The sequence below is a fragment of the Oenanthe melanoleuca genome, chromosome 4A (assembly GCF_029582105.1).
Source record: "Oenanthe melanoleuca isolate GR-GAL-2019-014 chromosome 4A, OMel1.0, whole genome shotgun sequence".
Classification (NCBI taxonomy): Eukaryota; Metazoa; Chordata; class Aves; order Passeriformes; family Muscicapidae; genus Oenanthe; species Oenanthe melanoleuca.
In genome coordinates this window covers 2,570,149-2,591,357 of record NC_079338.1, presented here as the reverse complement: position 1 = coordinate 2,591,357, position 21,209 = coordinate 2,570,149, and the positions used below count along the sequence as shown (strand labels likewise).

At 43.6% G+C, this 21,209-nt stretch overlaps 1 protein-coding gene across 1 annotated transcript in view; it reads right to left on the bottom strand.

The window, feature by feature from the left end:
• Nucleotides 1–21,209, bottom strand: part of TRPC5 (transient receptor potential cation channel subfamily C member 5) — a 93,442-nt gene that overhangs the window by 53,483 nt on the left and 18,750 nt on the right. Inside the window, exon 2 of the mRNA XM_056491376.1 lies at nt 10,731–11,129. Coding sequence (XP_056347351.1) covers nt 10,731–11,108 — 378 coding nt within the window. The 5' untranslated portion in view covers nt 11,109–11,129. The remainder of the gene's footprint in view (nt 1–10,730; nt 11,130–21,209) is intronic.

Below are 21,209 nucleotides of genomic sequence, written 5' to 3'. Positions count from 1 at the left end.
ATTCAGCTCAAAAACATTCTCCTCAGCCAAACTAACAGAAAATGCACCTTTTGCCTTTTATGGATAATAACATTTTGTCTGTAAATATCTCATAATGCTTTCACCTGTAACATTGGGAATTGCTGTATTTTCAAACCATCTGCATTTCATAAACTATCATCTCCCCTGGATCAGTGCAATAAATTTTAAGTATAACCATGATAAACTGTAAATGCATTAATCTGCATTATTTTCAGCTTGTATGACTTTTTGACTCAGCTGTGTGCTACAGAAGATTTTCTGACTGCCAACAACACAAACTTGTGCAAGCCTCACTGGAAAGCTGCAAATATCATTCAGCTTTCTAAGCTCCCTTTAGGCACTGGAAACAACCTTTTGTGGGAAAATGGTGCATGGCTGTATCAATTTATTTTAGGTGATACAGTGGTGTGGGCTCCACTAGCTCAGCATCAGTATCAGTGATGCCAGTATTGATATTAATAGGGAGTTTGTGGTTTTTTCTTTCAAGAGCAGTTCATTGACTGAAACGATGTAATTTGGTTAATGAAATATAATGAACAGCACAAACTGCTATCTAAATAAGCCAGGTAGTTTAAGGGGTTTTGTACTGGTTATTCATGATTTTGTAACTTTGGCATAAGGCACACATTGTTGTAATTTTATTTATGGGCAAACTCTGCTGTTATTGAAGTGTTCCACTGATCCCAACACAGCTGTCCCAAAATATCCAGCTGAAGAAAAGGCTCTTTCTGGTCTAAAATCTCCTCAGTGACTTACAAATGTGCCTGTAAAGCCAAATAAAATCTCTGCTCCTCACACAGATACTGCAGAACAGTGAAAATTAGTACCTTTTAGTGCCTTGCAGCAAGCCAAATGCTGATACAAGGTTACCAGATGGGCAGATTAACACTAAAATAGGTGCATTTGAATTTAAAAAAACACATGCTACAGAATCACAGTTAATAATTAATAATTGTTAATTAATGTAATTCATTGCTACTGAAATAATGTGAAAAAGTACAGCTGTGACATCTGTATAACCAAATATCCTTCCCCACAGCCAGTAAACAAAAGTAAAACACAGATAGACCTGCTCTAGATCCTTCCAGCTTTAATTTGGCTTCATATCCATGTGTTTAGAAATGGAGGCAGGCCCAAGGGATTCTTTCTCAGAGCTGAACTGAAACCCAGGGCAAGTGGCAGAGCTGCATCAGAGCTTGTGCTCAGCCATGTGTTTAGGAAATGCAGCACAGCCAGAGAGACTGTCAAAAGATGTCACCATTTGTGGCTGATGCTACATAATAACTTCTGCTGGGCATTAAAAAAAATAATAATAAAATAATAAAAAAAAAATATTAAAAAAAAGAGAGATGAGAAAAGGGAGAAGAGGAAAGGAGTTTGCAAATATGCATTTTAATGGCCTGTGGCAAGTTGATGCAGTCAGAGCTCTGTGTGTGTCTCTCTCTGTGCCTCTCTCTCCTGAGATGAGATGAGGTACTTGATGATGAAATGAAGGAGTGCAGTCACTGTGGCTGATTGTGAGAGGCACAGAGGGATGCTGCCAGAGTCCCCTCGTGTTTGAACCCCTTGGGCTGAGCTGGAGAGCAGCCTGAGCCCACTCAGCCCTGAATTCCTGTGCCCTGGTGCACTGCAGAGCCCCTGAATCCAGCAGGGACATGGGCTGGTGAGTCCTGCCCCTACCCAGAGTGAGCTGCAGCCCCTCCTGCTCTGCCTTCTCCTCTGTGCAGGAAACTTTTACAAGCCTGGTGCAGCCCTGGTTGATCACATTTTATGTGATGTTATCTCCAGGGAACATCACACACCTGCACAGTCTGGGGCTCAGTGAACACTACACCAACATGAACAAACACAGCACAAGAGTTCAGGACTGTCACACATCCAGGCAATGATTAAGTTGCTGAAGTGGCCCAAGTGATGTGGGGATCTGGCTCACAGCCTGTTATGGGTCCAACAAAAATGCAATATTCTGGATTTTCCCAAAATGCAGAGATTCCCTGGCTGCTTGCTGGAGCTTTTTCCTGTGACACCAGCACAGGTGGAAGCCCAGAATTACTGACATGGCAGTGAGCTGCATTATCTCCTCAAGACTGAGTAGGCAGACTAGTTGGCATATTCTTGATGGCTGAGGTTTCCTCCCCTCATTTGGAAACACAAAATGATATTTGTTTGCATTTTTTCACCTTTCTTCATTACCATTTTAAGAGTTACTCTGTGATAGGAGCAGCTGTTCTGAGTAAAAATTATTAGGGTTTATTCCTTATTTTTAATGCTGTTTTTAAGCTTTGAAACAAATTTTGCTTAATCCAGTCCTATAAATTTCTTAACTACTCCAAGGACCCTGGAATGTTCCTGCATCTGAGATATTTTTTAATTTTATGGATAAGCTTTCCCCTGACCCGAAACACAACTGAAACAAAGACAGCCCATGGTTATCTGGAAATTTTCAGGCTTTGCCTTCAAGGTAATCTTTATTTTATTATGGTAACTATTCTTCTAATATTTTTCAGGCCTTATTCTGGGAGGGAGAACTGCCCAGCATTTTGATTCATTTTTCTTGGTCTCTGTATTATCTATTCTTAGTGGTAGCAAGGACAAGGTGTGCTAATATAGGTTAATAATTACACTATCTACAGCTTTTTATATCATCTTTGTACATAAAACATCCCTTTTTCCTGTAATTCATCACCTTGTGCAGATGAGAGATGTTTCATTAAGTTTAGGTGAGGTATTATGTTGCTTGACTTGAAGAGGGAGGGCTTTTTCCTTGGGTTGTGTTCATATTCAATCACATTCCTTTAAGAAAAAATATTAAATCAGATTGGATCCTGAGCCAGTGTCAGGGAGAGGAGTGAGTTACTGCACCTGGCACCAGCCCAGAGCTGCCTGATGGTGCACACAACACATCCTGATGCTCACAAACCAGCAGTTCATTATTCCCCATTCTGACTGCTAAGCTGTGCTGCTGGCACTGTTGTTTCACCAACCAAGAAGAAGCTGTGCCTTCTGAAAAGACCCCAGAGTTTGCAACAGCAAAGAAATGACAACCTAGACAGGTGGCAGGGGCTTTGCATGAGAAATAAAAATAATCTGTGTGGTTGTGTCTTCCTTTATTCCCACTCAGGCAGTGACTTCTGAAATTCTCAGTGCTTGGAAAGCCTCTGGGCAATGCTGTGCCCCTGCTGCTGCAGAGCCTGGCACTCATCATCTCCTGCCTGAGAGGATTTGGAGCTCACCAGCCCTCCCTCCCTGCCATGAACTAAGTACCAACAATTCACATGGCCCTGAGCCTCTGGAGCAGCTTTCCAGCATCCTCCCAAGGCAATGACAGAGCAAAGATCTTGGATCACAGCCTTTCCTCACTGCAGCAATTCAGAGACAAGAAATACTGCTGCCTTTCTGGTACCACACCACCTCTGCCACCAAAGTGCTGCCCCACCAGGCAGAATAGCAAAATACTGCTCATAAAGGGATAAACAAGCCATAAATGTGGCTCTGCCAACCCAGCACAGCTGTACTAAACAGCCAGGTAAGGGCTGAGGGACTCCTGCTAAGCTGCCCTGCAGTTCTTCACAAACCTTCACAGATCCCAGAGCTTTGTTTTGGAGGAGCCTGTAATTTGTTACATCCACTTTTCCCACAGAGAGAAGCTTCCCTTGGAAAAAATGTGTTTTAACTATTGCACCAGAAGAGTTTTCCCACAAATCTGTATCAGGGAATCTGAACAGCCAGGACAAACTTCTGGGTTTGGGGTTTCAGAGGCAAACACGTGTTGGGTGGTGTCAGGGGATGCAGTAACTGGAGCTTGGGAGCAAAGGGAGGTGGGTACAGTGGGCACATTCATGGATGCTGGGTAGGTAACATGTTTTTTTGAAACTAAACTCCTTAATCAACAGATCTACAGAGAGCCCAGAAGTTTACTTGTGTAGCAGCACAAACAGGACTTTTTCCCTTGTAATAGTTCATCCACCCAGCTGAATCCTGAGAACCCATCACATCTGGCTGAAAATTCACTGTACAGCAGGCCCAGAGCAGCTAAGAACACTCCTACAGACCAATACAGACAATTCTCTTGGAAAATTCCTGACTTCTCACCTGTCTGTATGTTCAATTACAAGCATGGCATGTTTGTGCAGGCTGGGATGCAGTTCTTGGCTTGACCAGCACCCTAGGAAATAATAACAACAGACTTTATGTTGACCCAGGAGAAGGGGCCAGTGCCTTATTGCCACTGTCAGAAATCTGATATCTGTCACTTCTTAATCTTGTGCTCCTTACTGGGTCCAGGTGATGTTTCACCCCTGTTCTTTTTTTTTTTTAGATTTAAGATTTTTTGGGGACCGAGGCAATGGGGAGGGAGGAAAGAATTTCACAGTTAAATGTAATCATTAGCTGAAGTGATCTTTGATTTCTCTGTTGTTTAGTTTAATTAGATGGAATTCATTTTGAAGGCAGCCACCAGTGTCAAAGGCATGTTAACTATAACTGTGAATTATTACTGCATCAATAAAAATAATGAAAAGCTTGGGTGCTAATGGAGCCATTAGGCTTTGAAGCTGCTTCTCTGTTTTCAGACATGATCCTTCTTCCTTATTGTGCCTTTCAAATATTTCCACACTGAGAATCTGTGGCCATATTTTCTTAACTGGTTCTATTCTTCAGAACCTCTTCATGCTCAGGAGTGTTTCTAACCAGGTTCAGACTTTCCTTTTCACTTTGGATTATCCTATTAACGTGGAAATGACTGGCTTGAGTCACACCCATCAGCCTGTTTCCCTCTGTGCTCCACAGCCACAATTCAGAAGTGCCACAGAATTCCTTGATACAGATGCCTGCTCCTAAACCTCTCCTCTTTCCAGTTGCCTGCATAATCTAGATTTTATATTGTGAGATTTGTGACAATTGAACTGTTTCTTTTGACTTAAACAGTCCCCTCAGTGGCAGCACAGGGCTGGCAATGAGCTTGTACCATCAAGTCTATAAAATCAAGGGTTGTCAGTGGTAAGGGCTAAACTTTACACTGGTTTCTGCACACAGGACAAAAACCCTGTGTGAGTAGGGAAATTAAGCTAAATCACATTGTCTCAAGAAAGTGACTGGATTTGGGCAAGAATAAAATGGTTTAATGCAACCTTTCTTTTCTGTTTCACAAAAGGCTGTCTCTATGCTGTTGATCTGTGGGATCTGAAAAAAGATTAAGGTGGATTTTCACTCATCAGCTCACCTAAAAGAAGATTTTTGAGGTCAAATTTTAGGATCACTAACATTATCCAGTGGAGCAATCTTCTACCAATCTTATGATTAGGAACTAAGACTGAAAACTCTGCCTTTTATTCTCTATAGTTTCCTCTTCACATTCATGCACAACTCTGCAGACTCCTTCTTTTGGACCACACATGGATCACACAGATTCAGATTTGGACCATCAGAACAAACCAAATCACAGGCACAAACCCCAAGATCCCTTTCTTTTTTTAATTCTCATTATTGAGGAACTGCATTTGTAGTCCCATCTGTGAACCAGCTTAATTTGGAGCCATCTGCCACGAGAGAGAGAATTGCTAAGTTTGCCAGATACCAGAGAGATGCTCGTACCCTCCTTATGTAAACAGCTGATGTCAGCTCTGATTGTTGTGAAGAAAACAGCCACGGTGGAGGTGCTGGAGTAATTCAGATGATTGATTACAGCTCCTTAAAGAAGGAAGGAGGGCTCAGCAGGCAGCACAGCCCTGCAGGAGGGCAGGGAAGCAGGAGAGATCTGAGAGCTGTGATGCACCTTCAGGGGGCTGCTGCTACCACTCCACAATTCAACCAAGCAGCTCGAAAAAAATGCCTTATCTGGAAAATCTGTACTGATTTCAACAGGTTTTGAAGTGTCAGGGAATACAGCTATTACTGGTAAATTGAGGGTGAATCAAACACAGGGGGAATGGGAGTTTTCTGACATGAACTTCCTGCTCTTCCTGGTGAATGTTGGGTGCAGCCTCCAGCTTGGCTGGAAACATAACCCACTGTATTGATGTTTGTATAGGTAAAAAAAAAAAAAAAAAGGCAACTGATAGCACTTTAGGAAAAAAAAACCAGCAAAATTCAAAGATCAAATACGTTGAGAGACAGAAGATTTTACATGGAAGGATAATTAATTCAACAGGCTTCATATACACATTTCCTTGCTCATAAATAGTTCTGAATGAAGAAAAAAGCAACAATTTAAAGCTCCCTGTTAATTTCAACCCCACAGGACCCAGCTACATCTCTGTTTTTGCTGTGTGACTACTGCCTTGTTTTGCCATTGCATGTACTGGACCTGTCCTATGCAAAGACAGATTTGCATTTTAACATTTCCACCCCTAAAGAGAAAAAGCTGGGCCAAAGTTGGCACTGCATCTGCAGGTGCTGATTTTTGCTATTTCAAACCTTTCCCTGCTCTTTCTGATGGTTATTCAGTGGTTTGTTGTCTTATTTAAATGACATTTCCTGGGAAATGCATGTTTGCTGACTACAAACCTCTGCAGGGAAGGTGACACTTGCACACCCTCCAGGTTCCACGAATATTAGTTTGTTTTGTTGTTCTTCTTAATATTCATGAATAGGTTGCTTGATTTCCAAATGCCTGGCATGAGTTTGGGAAAAAGCAAGCTATGCTGTGGTTTAAGTGACCAGCTGTGTGACTGTCAAAAAGAGCTGTGGTTTATTAAAAGCTTCAAGGAGTAATTAAATTATGTAACATTTGGAAATTACAAGTTAACCTGTAAAAATCACAAAATTAGGAAAGCTCTTGGGTTACTGAAGAGGAGGATGGGTCATCCAAGCCTGGCCTTTACTCTGTAAAGAGTGAAGAACAGCAGAACATCTCTGTGATCTTCCCATGCTTGCACCATGATGACTTTATCACTGACCCAAAATCTCCCACAGCCCACAGCATCTTTCAAAAAACCTGCAAATTTATTAGCATTATCCTGCCTGTAAGTGGTGCAGCCTCCTCCCCAGTTTCCAGCAGCCTCACAGCTCAGCTCTGGGCAGCATGGATTTGAGAAGAAATGCTAAGATCTTAAAATAGCCCATAAACCAAACTTGGAGATTGTTATAAGTACATATTATATTGATGGCTTTTTGCAAATATTAAAATGAATCCTATATGTATAATGTTGGAAAACTCTGCTGTATGAACAAAGCTTCTTTTAGTTCTTCTTTTAGAAGTAGTAGTGTGATAAATATCTTTTTCTTGGACTACAACATGGTGATGTAAAAAGCTTTTTTATGTAGCTAACTCAGAGAATGGTAAAAAGATAATCAGGAAATTCTTCACATTCTTGGATTATCCTATGTGGATGAAGATAACCAGAACTCCAGGGAAGGAATTTATTGATCAGGGAGCAGGCAATGGGATGGCACCACAAAAAAGTTGATTTACAGGGTGGGGGGGATGATTTTGAATATGAATATTCAACAGGTTGATGCATTTAAAGAAGTGTTTTCTGAATTAGTGTGTGCTCGTGGCTTTTTCCTTTATTATGTCTCTTATTGTCTTTACTAAACCTTTTAAAATTTACCAGGAAAGCAAACCTCGTTTTTCACAGAGACAAACCAAAACAGAACCACATCTGCTGGAGCACATCCCTGCTGATGTCTCCTGTGCTGTGCAGCATCCTCTGGAGTGAGGTGGCTCCTGCTCCTGCTCTGCACATGGAAACAGCACAATGTGCTCCTGTGCCAGCCCTGGCTGCAGTGCAGGTTGTTATAGTTACTGCTGTCACCTACCCCTGCCATTGTCACCGCTCAGTGCCGCTCAGACAGCAGCCTAGCACAGGTTTGGAGGAGAGTGACTCACAAAATTCACTTAATAACAGGATCTGAGCCTCTGCACCGCCCCAGCCCTTCACCCAGCTCCCCCTCCATCACCAGTGAGACCTGCTGCTCTCACACAGGGGCCACAGCAAAGGTCACTGCCTGTGCTTGGAAGGGTCTGAACTCTGCTCCCTGGAAAGGTCAGGGTGCAGAGGGAAAGCAGAGCTCTCAGAGCCGGCTCTGGAGCTCTGGCTGCTGAGTGAACCTTTGCAGGTCCAGGCTGAGAGGGACCACGGGTTTCTGCCTTGTTTGGGGTGTCTCTTCTAACCAGACCCAGCCTCTGTAACCCACAAGAGGCTGGGATGAGGCAGCCTGTCAGAGCTGCTGTCAGGACTGTGATACACGCCCATGAAATGGATGATGCTGCTCAGCTGCTTTTGAGATGCAAAGACAACAATTAACGGAGCTGACGCAAATAGGAGCAGCTCTGCATGCCCAGCAGCCAGACACACACCAGGCTTGGGCAGAGAGGCAAAAAACAACCTGCTCAGAGCAGGAAAATGGAACCAACAGATCCTCCCAGAGCCTGGTTCAGGTGAATGAGCATTTACCATGGAGGAGTCAGAGGATGCTGCTCCTGCACCTCTGCCCAGAGTGCAGCAGAGACAGCCAGTCCCTGATGGCAGCCAGGCTGCCACACAGGAGCCAAGAAACTGCCCCACACAGGCCTGTGCAGGCAAACTGAACCCTCTGTACATTTAATTAATAGATTATACTCAACCTAATACACCAGAAGTGCAGCGATACATCTTATAAATTTCACAGCCAGACAGAAACCTGCCCATGAGGTGTGATTTTTTTTGTTACTACTGGAACAAAAAGCAGGGTTTCTACATGTTTTGGAACATCTAAGTGGCTGATGAGGACAAAGCTGTGCTAATCTGCTTTATCAGGTGCTTTTTGTGAAAGCAATTAGGTGTGGGGCTCCCAAAGGACCTTCTGAGAAAGGGTGCAGCAAGGACAATTAATGAATGTATATTGATGCTGCTGTGGAATTGGCAACAGGAGATTGTGCTCAGGAACTCCTCCTTTGTGATTTGACAAAATAAACAACTTTGGGCCAGCCTGTCCTATCATTACATATGTTATAATAATATAATAAATAATAAATGTTCATCATCATCACTACACTGATGGCACTGAGTGAAACAGCTGAAAGGGAAGTCCAGTCCTGCAGCCCTCTACCAGTAAAACCCCTTCTCAAGTCTCCAGAAGGGCCTGAAAGAGCCAGGGAAGTTAATCTGAGTTTGCTCATAGAACCTTGCACCAAGCCAGTGCTAGTTTAAAATACACTGATGAAATCTGGTCTTGCAACAAACCTTGTAAATAAAGCTGGAACTGGCACTGCATCTTTTCTGCCCCACACATGCTCTCCTCCAACTTGTAAACCCTGCAGCAGATACAATTCCAGCTACAGAAGGAGAGCTGGCACAGAGATAACAAAAAACGGAGCTATGAAATGGATCACTGAACTGGAGACACTGGAGCTGAATTTCAGCTGTAATCTATCAACCTCATTTCACAGACCTCTGTCTCTGTCCAGCTAAGCCAGCAGGGCTGTGGATTTGACTGGCCACAAGTTTTGGTATTCAAGGGATGCTACAGAAATCCACACAAATGCCATCACTTGCTTTCCATAACATTTCAGGAGAAACTTGTCATTAGCCTGCTACAATAAGTAGCAATTCCTTGTGCTACTGAGAAAAAATTTTCTATTCTGCTTTCTGTCCTGTTGACCTGCAGGATGCTCCTATTCCTAGAAGACCAAGGAAAAAATGTCTCATTCTTAATGGATGGTCTGTATTTTGCTACTTACATTTTGTCAGACTAAAACTCAGTACTAACATTTCCATTTTTAGGTCAGATAGAGGAGTTTCATTATCTCTCTAGTTTTTAAGCCACACATTAAAATCACATTGCTACAGCATGCTGCCATTTCTAAATAATAAGCTGAATACTCTTGAATTCTGTCAGGGTTGATCCTTATTTTTGCTTTGGCCAAATAAAATTACTATTGAAAAATGATGTGCTAAGACTCCTATGCATTGGAAACATTTTCTTCTATGATTGACTGGCATTAATTTTTCACACCCAGAGGGATGTGTTCCCTCCAAAAGGAGGCTTGACATATAAGGATTATCCAAGTTTTGGATGTTCCTTTCTAAGCAGTGAATATGAAAAAATTATCAGTGGTCAGCAAGGGATATAAATTATTCTAGTTATTGGCAGTAGTGCTTACAAATGAGAAAACAGTTGGGGTAATGCAGTAGGTAGCACTTGAAGGGACAGGATTCAGTTTTTCCATGAAGATTCTTATGTAACTTAGCTTTGCAGCTAAGGATCCTTCCTGCAAGTCAGTGCTGTGAGTTATGTCCTGCCTCAGCATTTCTGCCCTGGAGCTCTCTGGAGAGGGAGACCAAAAATGATCTGTCTGCACTACAGCAAAGCACTGAAAGCCAGCAGACTGTTTGCTTGCTTGCAGTTGTAAATAAACTTGTGTGCTTTCAGGATTTACTTATGAAAAGCAATTCCACTTAATATCAGCACAACAGCGTGGCAATAGTTCGTATTTACAGATTGTAATATAATTTCATAGAGCCACAAATTCCTTTGGAAAGTGCTCGTCTATAAATCAACCTATAAATCAGTGTGTCCACAAACACTGTGGAGATGGAAAGAACACTGAGTGAAAGAGAAAAAAACTGAGTGTTTAAGTCAGGCAGAACGTGTTTGCTCGTGTTGGAGAATTACCATCCAAACCGGTCTGCTCTGGGCATTTAAAGCATTACGGGCTTTGCTCGGAGCAGCAGCACTTTCCCGAGGCAGGATAACGGCTCAGAACCGACCAGGAACACCCAACCAACCTGTTTTTCCCCACTGGGCTTCCTGTAATTGAGCAGCAGCTCCACAGCTCCCACCACCTCCTTCCGTATGGCGTAGAGCAGAGCATCCCCCACGTAGACGCTGTGGCTCAGCAGCAGCTCCATGATCTCCAGGTTCTCATTCTCTATGGCTATGAGGAGGGCACTGCGCCCCAGGGGATCCATGCAGTTGATGTTGATGTTGTAGTAGATCTCTGCCTCCTGCAGGGCGTGTTTCACGCTGGCGTAGTCGCCCTTCTCCACGGCGCTGAGGTAGGCTTTCTCTTCCGACGAGAGCTCTGCCTCCGCCCGCACGATCTGCAGCGGGATCCGGTCTCGGTACGGGGAGAAGTTCACTTTTTTGTAGTATAGCTGGGCCATGGTTCATAGTGACCAGGCAAGCTGGGAGGGAGGAGAACCAAGCATCAGTGACAGGAGAAATCCCAAAGGGTCATCGCGGTGAAAGCTCCCCATCCCTTTTTAACATCTTGCATTTTTAACAACCCCACCTTAAAAAAAGGATAAAGGCGGCACCACTGCTCACAAGGACAGAAACTCAGTGTGATTTTTTTTTCTTGTTTTGTCGTTGTAAGGCTAGGGAACAGCAAAAATATACAGCAACACAGGCTTCATCCAGAGAGCAGAAGAAGCGATTTATTGCAGGAATAGAAACATTTTTATAGACTGGTTAGAATTAAGCTCATTGGTCCAAGGAAGGTAACACCTCTTGTAAACATGCCTTTACCAAAACATCACGTTCTTTACACACTCCTCCTGTCCACAACACCAGGTGCTAAACTTTGTTGTTAATTCCTTCCTTTCTGTTTTCCTTTAGTAGCTTGACAAAACTCAAACTGCTTTTTTCCCTGACTCTCACCAGCATCCACATTGTTTGAACACTATTTAAACACCATTGAAGTCTTTTGTCTGGTCAGAAGCATGATCATGTTTATGGGTAATCTATCACATGCAAATAGGTGGATTTCTCATCTTTGCTTTATTTCCCACTCAAAATTCTTTTTATTTCCTCCTTTTCCACTGCTAAGCCAGCATCTCTGAACTGTCAGTGATGGGAGCTGCTGATTTACACCTTCCTCTTTACAGTAATAGATTAATTTTAAACATTTTTGCTGCTGCTTCTCTGCTTCCATCTCTTAAAACAGTCTTTTATCTTTCCTTAGTGTTTACTCTCTGACTAGGTTACAGTTTTATTTTTAAAGCTTGCATGTTTTTAAATATTTTTTTCTCACTCTCCTCATTTATAAATAGGACCTAAAGACAGGCTGATGTAGAAAGCTCCCACCCTTGCTCTCCAAAGGCAGCGATGCTGTTTTGTGGTCTAGGAAAACAAGAAGAAAATCCTGCCCTGGAACAAGTGCAGCAGACTGAATGAATTGAGGTTCCTTCCCACGTCTCAAAGAGCCCAGCAGGTGACTGGAATCACAGGAAACACGGGCTGGGTATTCACAGGTAAGGAAAAAAGGAACCAGGCTTGTCTGCCTCTGCTTGGGATTGACAAACGACCCCAGGTCAGCACCAGGGGCCACCGGCAGCTCTAACTAACTGGGTGACTTAACTCCATCTCCTTGCCCAAAGCTCAGCAGCTTCCTGCAGCACATCAGGCAGAGTTTTGGCCCCTTGTAGTGCCCTGTCCTGGGGGAAAAGGAGGTGCTGATCAAAGGCAAGGAGGAGGAGGCTGTGGTGGCTGCAGAGGGCTCTGCAGGTACCATCCCCTGCGTGCGCACAGAGCCCGGCTGCATCCCTGCCTTCCCAGAGTGGGTGGATCTGAGCTCCAGCCCAGCTGACACTGCAGAGCAGTGGGTGGCTGTAGCAGACAGCAAAGCTGCATCTGTGAACTTCCTGGGGAGCCAGGGATCTGTACCAGCCCAACTGGCACCTCGGGGAATGTGCTCGCCCAGGATGCCGCTCTCCTCCAAGCACCAGAGAGTTTGTGTTTGGTACACACCCAGAGATGCTGTCACACTCCTCACACGTGCCTCTCTGCACAGGCAGAACCACAGAATCCAGTGATTCAACCTCAAGACACACAGAAAAGCAGTGGAGGCAAAAGGACGCATAATCTGAATAGAAACCATAAATAAACTGGCTTATTTTCTACAGGAACATTATGCCACTAAAGCTTTTAGAACTAAGGAAGAATCTCAGTGACTCAGAAGCTTCAAGTTTCAATAAACTGCATGTAGAACCAACTACTGTGATTTTCCAGAGCACCAAGAACCACAGGTCATTTTCAAATTCTGTTTTTGAAAACGTCATTCCTCTGGGATCCAACCAATTCCCACTGAAACACTGACAGGAGACAGAAGGATGCAGCACAGGTCTGGTAACAGCTAAGGACCAAATGAGATCTTTGGGAAAGTGAGGAGAAACCCAAATGGGAAGGGAAATGTCCTTGTGTGACAGTCTGGCTGATGGGAGCAGGGAACACCAACCAGTGGGACTAGTGCCAGAGGACAGCAGTCATGGTGTAAAGGTCTCCTGGGGGAACCTGTTGGCTCCAAAAAACAGCAGGGATTCTGGCAACAAGTGCAGCTGCTAAAGTGGAATTGGATATTTTTCACTGCTCTTTAGTTTAATTGGACGTTTTGTAGATGGTGAGTAACATTTGCAATGAGTTATAACAAATGTCACCTTATGAAACATCATGCCAGCATTGGATCCCCTTCCTTCCTAACAATTTAGTAGAAAGAAAAGAAAGCTTCAAGTATCTTAACTCCTCAGTGAGATCTCATCTCTCCCAGTCCAAAGAAAGCTAATAATGTTAATACCTCAAGCATATAGGAAGCTGCAGTAAAACCAAACAGGAAAGACTCACAAAATTAATGATTTTCCTGAATTCCTCTCATGCCAACACCTGCATAGCCTTAAAAACACATGCTGCTGACTGGGTTTGGAAATAACAGCAGGAAGGATTAAAAGAAAATAATAAAAATGTCTGCCTGGAGTTCATGGAAGATTTCAGCAAAACCTTTATCTGTTGAGCTGCCAGGGATCCAGCACAATTTGCAGGCTAACCTGATGTCTTTGTCAATCAGAATTATTTAACAAAGCATCAATCAAACCTGTGGATGGGATGAATGAGCACAAGATCTCTGCTCTAGCTGTCACCTCTCAGCACCACCAGTCTCCCAGGGGCAGCATCTCTTGGTGATGCAGACAATTCTGGGAGGCCCTAAACACTTGTGTTTCCCAGACTGGTCCTGTCTCCTGCTTAACAGCTAAAAATTACAAAAATATTGATGAAATTCAGGTAAGAGAAGGGGAAGGTGCTGCCTAGAAAGAAGCAGCAGTAACATTCCTGGAAGGTAGCAAAAATAGAAACACAGTCACACTAAAATTTTGGAGTCGGTGCAGAGAGCCTGAAAACACGTGTTTTCCATATGAATTCTCTTCACAGAGAGGCATTTTCTGCTACTTGGGTTACTATTTGGGGCAAGGAAAATTCTTCCCAGCCTATGCCTGAGTGCAGGTGCCTCAAACAGTGACTGGCTAATGCAGTGGTGATACCTGCACCACAAACAGGTGGAGAAAAGAGAACCATAACAAGAGAAATAGAAGAAACTACTCAAGATACAGCAGCAGGACTTAGCACTCAGTTTGGACTCTATCACCTCTCTCTCTCCCTGAATTTTTAGTCCCAGTCTCCAAGCCTTTGCAGCCTGACACCACTTTTGCAATGCCTGCCAGAAGAAATCAGAGTTTTAGCCCCTGAAAAGCAGCCACACCTGGCAGGAACAGCTAGCCTGGTTTTGGGGAGGAAAATTTCTGGCTTTTTTGCCACTAAAAATTCCACGAGTTGTCGCTACAGGAAGTTTTTAGGGTCTGTTAGGAGCTGAGCCATCCCTCAGTTCCCACTTCACACACTCCCACACAGCCCTGTCTCAGGGGAGTCAGAGTGACCTGGATGAAATGGGATGAGCAGAACTGAAGGGGAGGCAGCCAGAGCCAGTTCACAGCCATGTATCACCGGGCCCATTATAAAACAGGACATTCCTGGATTTTATTTGCTTTGATCATCAACATGAAGCTGATTCAGAGGTGGAAAAGCTCAGCTCCTGGTGGCTGAGCTCCCTCTGTAACAGAGGCAGGAGACTCTGGGGGTGTTGAATTTAGCAGCCAGCTGACTTGAGCATCTGATTAAACTGGATCAAACATGGATCTTGGACATGCAAAGAGCTTCCTTTCCCACTTACTGGGACTCTGTATCACACCTGAGAGCAGCCAACAAACCCCCCTCTGTTGGGTTGATGTGACAGAAATGTGGATTCTGTCCCCATCTGCTGCAGCCGGGTGGGGCAGTGACCCTGATCTCCTGGCACACATTATCTGCTAATGGGCCATCTTTAAACCAGCTGGGCAATCATCTTTATCTTCCCACAGCCCACCCTCTCTCCAGGAGATATCTCCTGTTCATGGCCAGTGAGTCCCAGTGCATGACTGATAAAATTCCATCATCCCACTGGGAGATGCTCCAGCCAGGGGAGGAGCCAAGCCTTTCCTACCCAGATAAAAACTGACATTTTGGACACCAAGGACCTTCTTTCCACTGGATTCCAGAGGAAAACCAGACCTTTGCACATCATCCCTGCACCTTCAGAGGAAACTGCACCTTCTCCAGGAGCACTGCTCCAGCTGAACCACATCTGCCCCTGCAGGAGGATGCAGCCACCATTGAATGGGACTGTGCCAACACCCTGACTGACTGACGGGTGTCAGCTTGGATTCTGACTCTGGCAGGGTTTGGGATTGTTCTGTGTAATACTGCATTTCTATTTTAATTTTCCTAGTAAAGAACTGTTCTTCCTAATTCCCATATCTTTGCCTGAGAGCCCCTTAATTTCAAAATTATAATAATAATTTGGAGGGAGGGGGTTTACATTCTCCATTTCAAAGAGAATCTTCTGCCTTTATTGGCAGACACCTGTCCTTCAAACCAGGGCACCCCCAACACATGCCAGGCTGCTCAGAGCAGAGCTGAGTGTTCCCTCACACCAACAGAACTCAGCAAAACTCCGTGGGTGGCTCTAAATGCCACTACACCTTCTCTCTCACACCTGAGAAGGGTTTATGTGCTGGAACAGCCACCTGCATTTTCCAGATGTATCAGCTCCATCAAAGAACTGATCCCTTGCAGCACACCTTGCTCCACTGCTTCTCCCCATCCTTCTTGCCAAGGCTGTTTCTTCTTTTTAGTGTTTCAGGGAGAGTGTTTCATTTTCCTCCTTCTGCAGTTCTAATCTGGAATCCAGGTCTGGAAATCACGACCCATAACTGTGAAAATGGCCTGACTTTCAACGTGCTCACACACTGCCTGCTCAGGACTATTGATCTTTTTAAAAAAGGTTATAAACCTGAGCTATGATATAGTCCAGAAGGGCCACTTAGGTAAATAATATTACATGTAGTTAATGGACCAATTGGATTTGTGATTGGATCCTTCTCTTAAGTGCTCTAGATCTTATTTACTAACAATGCCTGGCTGAGCACAGTATGAGGAAATAAAAACGACTTTGTAACGTTCTGCAATTCCCTTCCTTCTGCAAAGATACCCTCTTGCTCCAGAAAATTGCTTTTTCCATGGACTTCAGTGGGAACCAAATTACAACCCTAAGTCTCACTGATGTCTCTCACCACCAGAAGCAGAAAATCTTCCTGATGCATTTAAGTGCAAAGAGAGCCATGACTGAATAAATGTATGACCTCAGATGTGTTTTAAAATTATAAAATTGCAGCGACCTTCTGGTTCTATGGCTGTGTAAATTCGTTTTAGCTAAAGCCCCACAATCTCAGAAAGTTTATATCCACCTCATAAGTTATATAAAATATATAACTGACTGGAGTAAGTGCTGTCCAAAATTTGCAGGGCAGCAGTACAACACAAAAAAATGAGAAACTGACAGCTAATAAAATTGGGGATGAGTAATCCACTTTCACTGCCCAACATGAGAGAAAGGAAGAGCACTAATAGCACATGTGATAAAAATGCAAGGCTGCAGTGGTCCATGATTCACAGTGGGGATATGTCCTTAGAAGACGCAGAGAAAAATTCCCTATGGAATGTTTTTCCCTCATCATCACTCCAGGCCTAGTTAAGAACCCATAAATTCCCTGGGGTACAGCACAGAACCTCCTAACCCACAAGTGTTCGTCAAGACAGACAACCTCAAACTTCAGATCACAAAGTTTAGACGCCAGAAGAAAATCCTTCGCCAGAAACACAAAATGTCACAATTTGAGTCAAGTCCCAACTGCAAATCTTCACTTCCTGGGGAGGGTGACAATTATCAAAGATATATATGTTTGATTTGGAAAGGACAACTCTTTGGTAGAAGTCTCTTCCTCTGCATAATCGATTGATGAGTCATGACCAACCGCATATGGGGATATATATACGTGTTTTTATATGTGTGTACGTGCTTTATATATATTTTTATATTTTTATATATATATATCTATGAGATCCTTGCTGGAAACTTCAGCTTGTGTCCTCCTGCAGAGCACTGTGCATTCACCTAGCTCGTTCTGTTCACAGATAAGCAAGCTCTCTTTGCAACAGGATGTTCTCCTCCACATCTCCTCTGCCAGGCAGAGCATAATTCATGGGTGAAGAATTTGGGCTGCAGACAGCCAGGCCTGACCAGTCTCAAATGCTCAGGGCCCCCTCAAGCCTCCTGCATGTCCAGGGATGGGTTCTGTGTGCTTGGATGGGCTGCACATGGACATTTGCCCAGGCGAGTTTCACACGTGTGATAATTGATAAAAGATTCGTGTTAATCATAAAAGAATTGGGGTTTGTATAAACCAGAATGCTAAGGTCTGAAGTGAAGCATGAACACTAGATAGAGGAAAATACATGATTAAATCATTCTGTTTTAAATATGAATATTATGTTTTCTAAATAAGTTGTATCTATTACCAGTTTGCAAAATCAGACTTTCCAATATTCTGATAGATTTTGCAAAATCAGACTTCCTGCCTTTGTTTGATCAATGCTGCCTATCTACAAAGACCAGACTTCCCAATTTTTGCCAGTTTTTGTCTACCAAGACCAGATGATTATCTATGAGACTTGACAAATCACCCAGAGACTTTTATGTTTATTTGACCACCACTGCTTACCTGGCAAATTTAGGACAGGAGAAAACCAAAAATTATTGATTACAATGAGAGACCATACTATAAAAAGAGGTTGCAAACCAAGGTTTGATGGAGCATGGAGTGAGCAGTGACCCCTCATGTTCCCCAGTGCTGATTGCTCCATCTACAAAATAAAGCAATCTAAATTTTTCTGAATATCGAGGCTTTTTGTTTCTCATTTATAACACACGGCATTAATGGGGGTGATAACGATGCTAAAATTTCAGCCCAGCCACGCTGGGCTGGGAATGTGGAGAGCAGCTCTGCAATAAAAACCAGCTGCAAATGAGATTTTCCTGCAGCACAGCCAGAGGAGTTATCCCTGCACCTGTGAGAAGGAAGCTGCAAAGCAAGACACAACTTTGGGAAGGATGGCAGAAAAAGCCTCTGGTGTAGAGCCAAATGCAAAACTCCTCTTTGGGAGGCAGCAGGAGGGGGAGGTGCTGACCCAGCCATGGAATATTTCAGTATTACCTCAACAGAAATCAGTCTGGGCCTCTAAAATGATTAAAATGAGTTCCCAGTGTTGGAATGGCTGCAGAACATGCTTTTAGCTACTATTATGATAAAGTATTTACAGTCTGCAATTCTCCCACTTCTTGCCACACAGCCATCACGCAGGTGGTAATAAATAAAAATGTACCATTGTGAGGAGATTAAAAAAAAAAAGAAAAAAAAAAAAAAAGCTCTGGAATATATTCATAGTACATATCTTTACAAATGCAGGCAGAACAGAAAGCTCATTTTGTCTGTCTGACGTCATTGCTCTGTCCCCTACTTGTTTGAGATGGGCTGTGCATTCATTTTCCACAAAAAAGAGATGTCAACTGAACTGAGAAATACTGTCAAGCACGCTGCCCTGTTGTCTTATCTGCTAATGCAGCACTAATGTAGCATGGCATCATTATCATCTCCAGCCTGTGTCCACTGCTTCTCTGCCTGCTGCTTGTAATCTCTGCCTGCTGCAGCTACTGAACAAGAGATTTTTTTTTTTTTTTTTTTTTTTTTTTTTTTTTTTTTTTTTTTTGCTTGTTCCCACTCTGGCTCATCATTTCTTCAATCATTCCTTCAATCAGCAAGATAATCTGGGAGCATCGACTCGGGGAGAGCTGTGAGGATTGTCAGACCTGCCTCAGCCTGGCTGGAAGTGCAAGTGCACCACCCAGGCAGGAGGGAAAAGTCCAGATGAAGGCACAGTGGCCAGGGGGAGGAAAAGGCAGTGGCAGCAAGCTCTGAATTACCAACAGAGACATTTTTCTTATCCAGCAATGAGTGGATTTATCAGTGGCTATCACTTCCCATTTCTGAACAAGCTCTGCTGGGCTGTTTTCATTGGCACCTGTGTAAAAATGGAGTCAGAGCCAGCACGTGGAGCATCCATCACCTGCAGCCCCTGCTCTGAGCCCCCAGGGTTGCTGTGCTGCAGCAACTCCACTCTGGCTCCCTTTTGGGTTTGTTCCCCATTCTGTCATTCAAACCTGACTGAGGTTCTTGGAAGGAAGAGGCAAACTCAAGTGCTCAACTGTCAAATGAATGTTTCCCAGTTATAAAAAAAGGGGTTTTTTTTAGACAATACTATGTTCACCTGCAGCACCTTTGGGATATGACAAAGTGCAAAATGCATGAATTCTCTTTCCCAAGTTAAATCCTGAACCCTGGTAAATACAGAGGGATTAAAAGACAAATTCATTGCATCTGTAGAACACTGGGGACAGGAAGACAAGGAATCTGTGCCCCATGGAGAGCAAGCACACCACTTATATTTCACAAGATGGGAACAAACAAGGGTGGGCAAGGAGCAGCCACCCTGCTCCCATGAGGGTGCCTGGCAGTCACTGGGTGCCTGCACTCTGTGGAAAGGGAACAAACTTCCAGACATTTTCTTGTTCTAAAACCTTTACAAGAGAAAAAAAGATTTTATTTTTTTTAGGGGCTTCCAGACAGAGGAAGAAAAATCTGAAAAATCCACGTATATGTAATTAGAGCAGGTGACTGATTTAAACACAGCACAGGACTGATTTAAATATAGGTGTGGGGAGATTACATCTCCTTCACCAGCTCCAGACAATGCAGCTCACAGTCCCTTTTCCATGCAGCTTCCTCACCACGTTGGATCCAGCCTAGTTCAGACACCTCACCACCAAACCCTGCAGTCTGAGCCACCCAGATGGTTGTAGAGCTGAGAAACAGAAACATTTCCACAAGCAAAAGGTCTCTCTGAATGTGTTTGAGAGGGATGGAGAGCGAGCATGACAGATTGCAGGGCAGCCCCAGTTTGTCTCAGTCCTGGTTTTGCACAAGTCAGCCCAGCTCATCACATCCTTCACATCCTGGACAAAACAACTGCCTCAGCTGGCTGCTTTATGGGGAGGTGGAAATGCCATCCAGAAAAGAGAAATCTTCATGGAAAGGAAGAGTCAGCGAGCTCCTCCTGACAGTGATAATAAACAGAATGGTCTGCAGATGAAATAAAGAAGCAAAGCCAAATCCTAGTTCATTAAGATAGCTCAGGAAAGAGCCTAGAACTGCAGACTGGACAGTTTTTGAAGACCCACAGAAAGGCTGCAGGCAGTAAAAACACATTCATTTTACGTGGAAAAATGTTGTTCTCAAGAGTACTAAGCAGGCAGATCCAAAAGACACCAAAAATGCTGCACAGACATAAATCAGCTTGGGAGAGGAGTAACACTGTCATGCTACTTCCAAGTGAAGGAATGCACAGAACCAGGTTTTAATGCCCTGAAAGGTTCCTGAATAACAACTGCAGTATAAAACCTGCTTATTCAACCTGATTATTCCAGAAAAGTCAGAGATTTGAGTCAGAGATCTGTAGGAGTATCCACATTATTCTTTAATCTTTGCCATACTTACATTGTGCCCTTTGGCTACCAACAACAGTAACACCCTGACCTTTTGAGCCACAGACCTAAAATTCCTTTTAAAAGCACAGACAGCATTCATCCTCATGTTATATGGGCTGGAAATCTGCAGCAAAATAGAAGTTATTTGTTTCATCCTTGTGACAGCAAGTGATAATGGGGCAGGATACCCCATAAATACAGACACACATCTGTACTATATACCTGTAATTTAATAGGTGTAACAACACTTCTTTGGTGCCTGTTGAGACAAGCCCAGTGCCAGAGCAATCTGGAGTGCAGTAGTTTCCTCCCATGCCATGAAAGTGATGATAAAAACTAGAAATGTCCCATATTACCAGGGAAAAACTTGATTTTTAAGTTGTTTTTTTTTTTTAGCCACAGGGCTACTCTGTCACACACTGAAAAATCTGCAGGGCATTACCTTGGAAATCAGTTCTTGGTC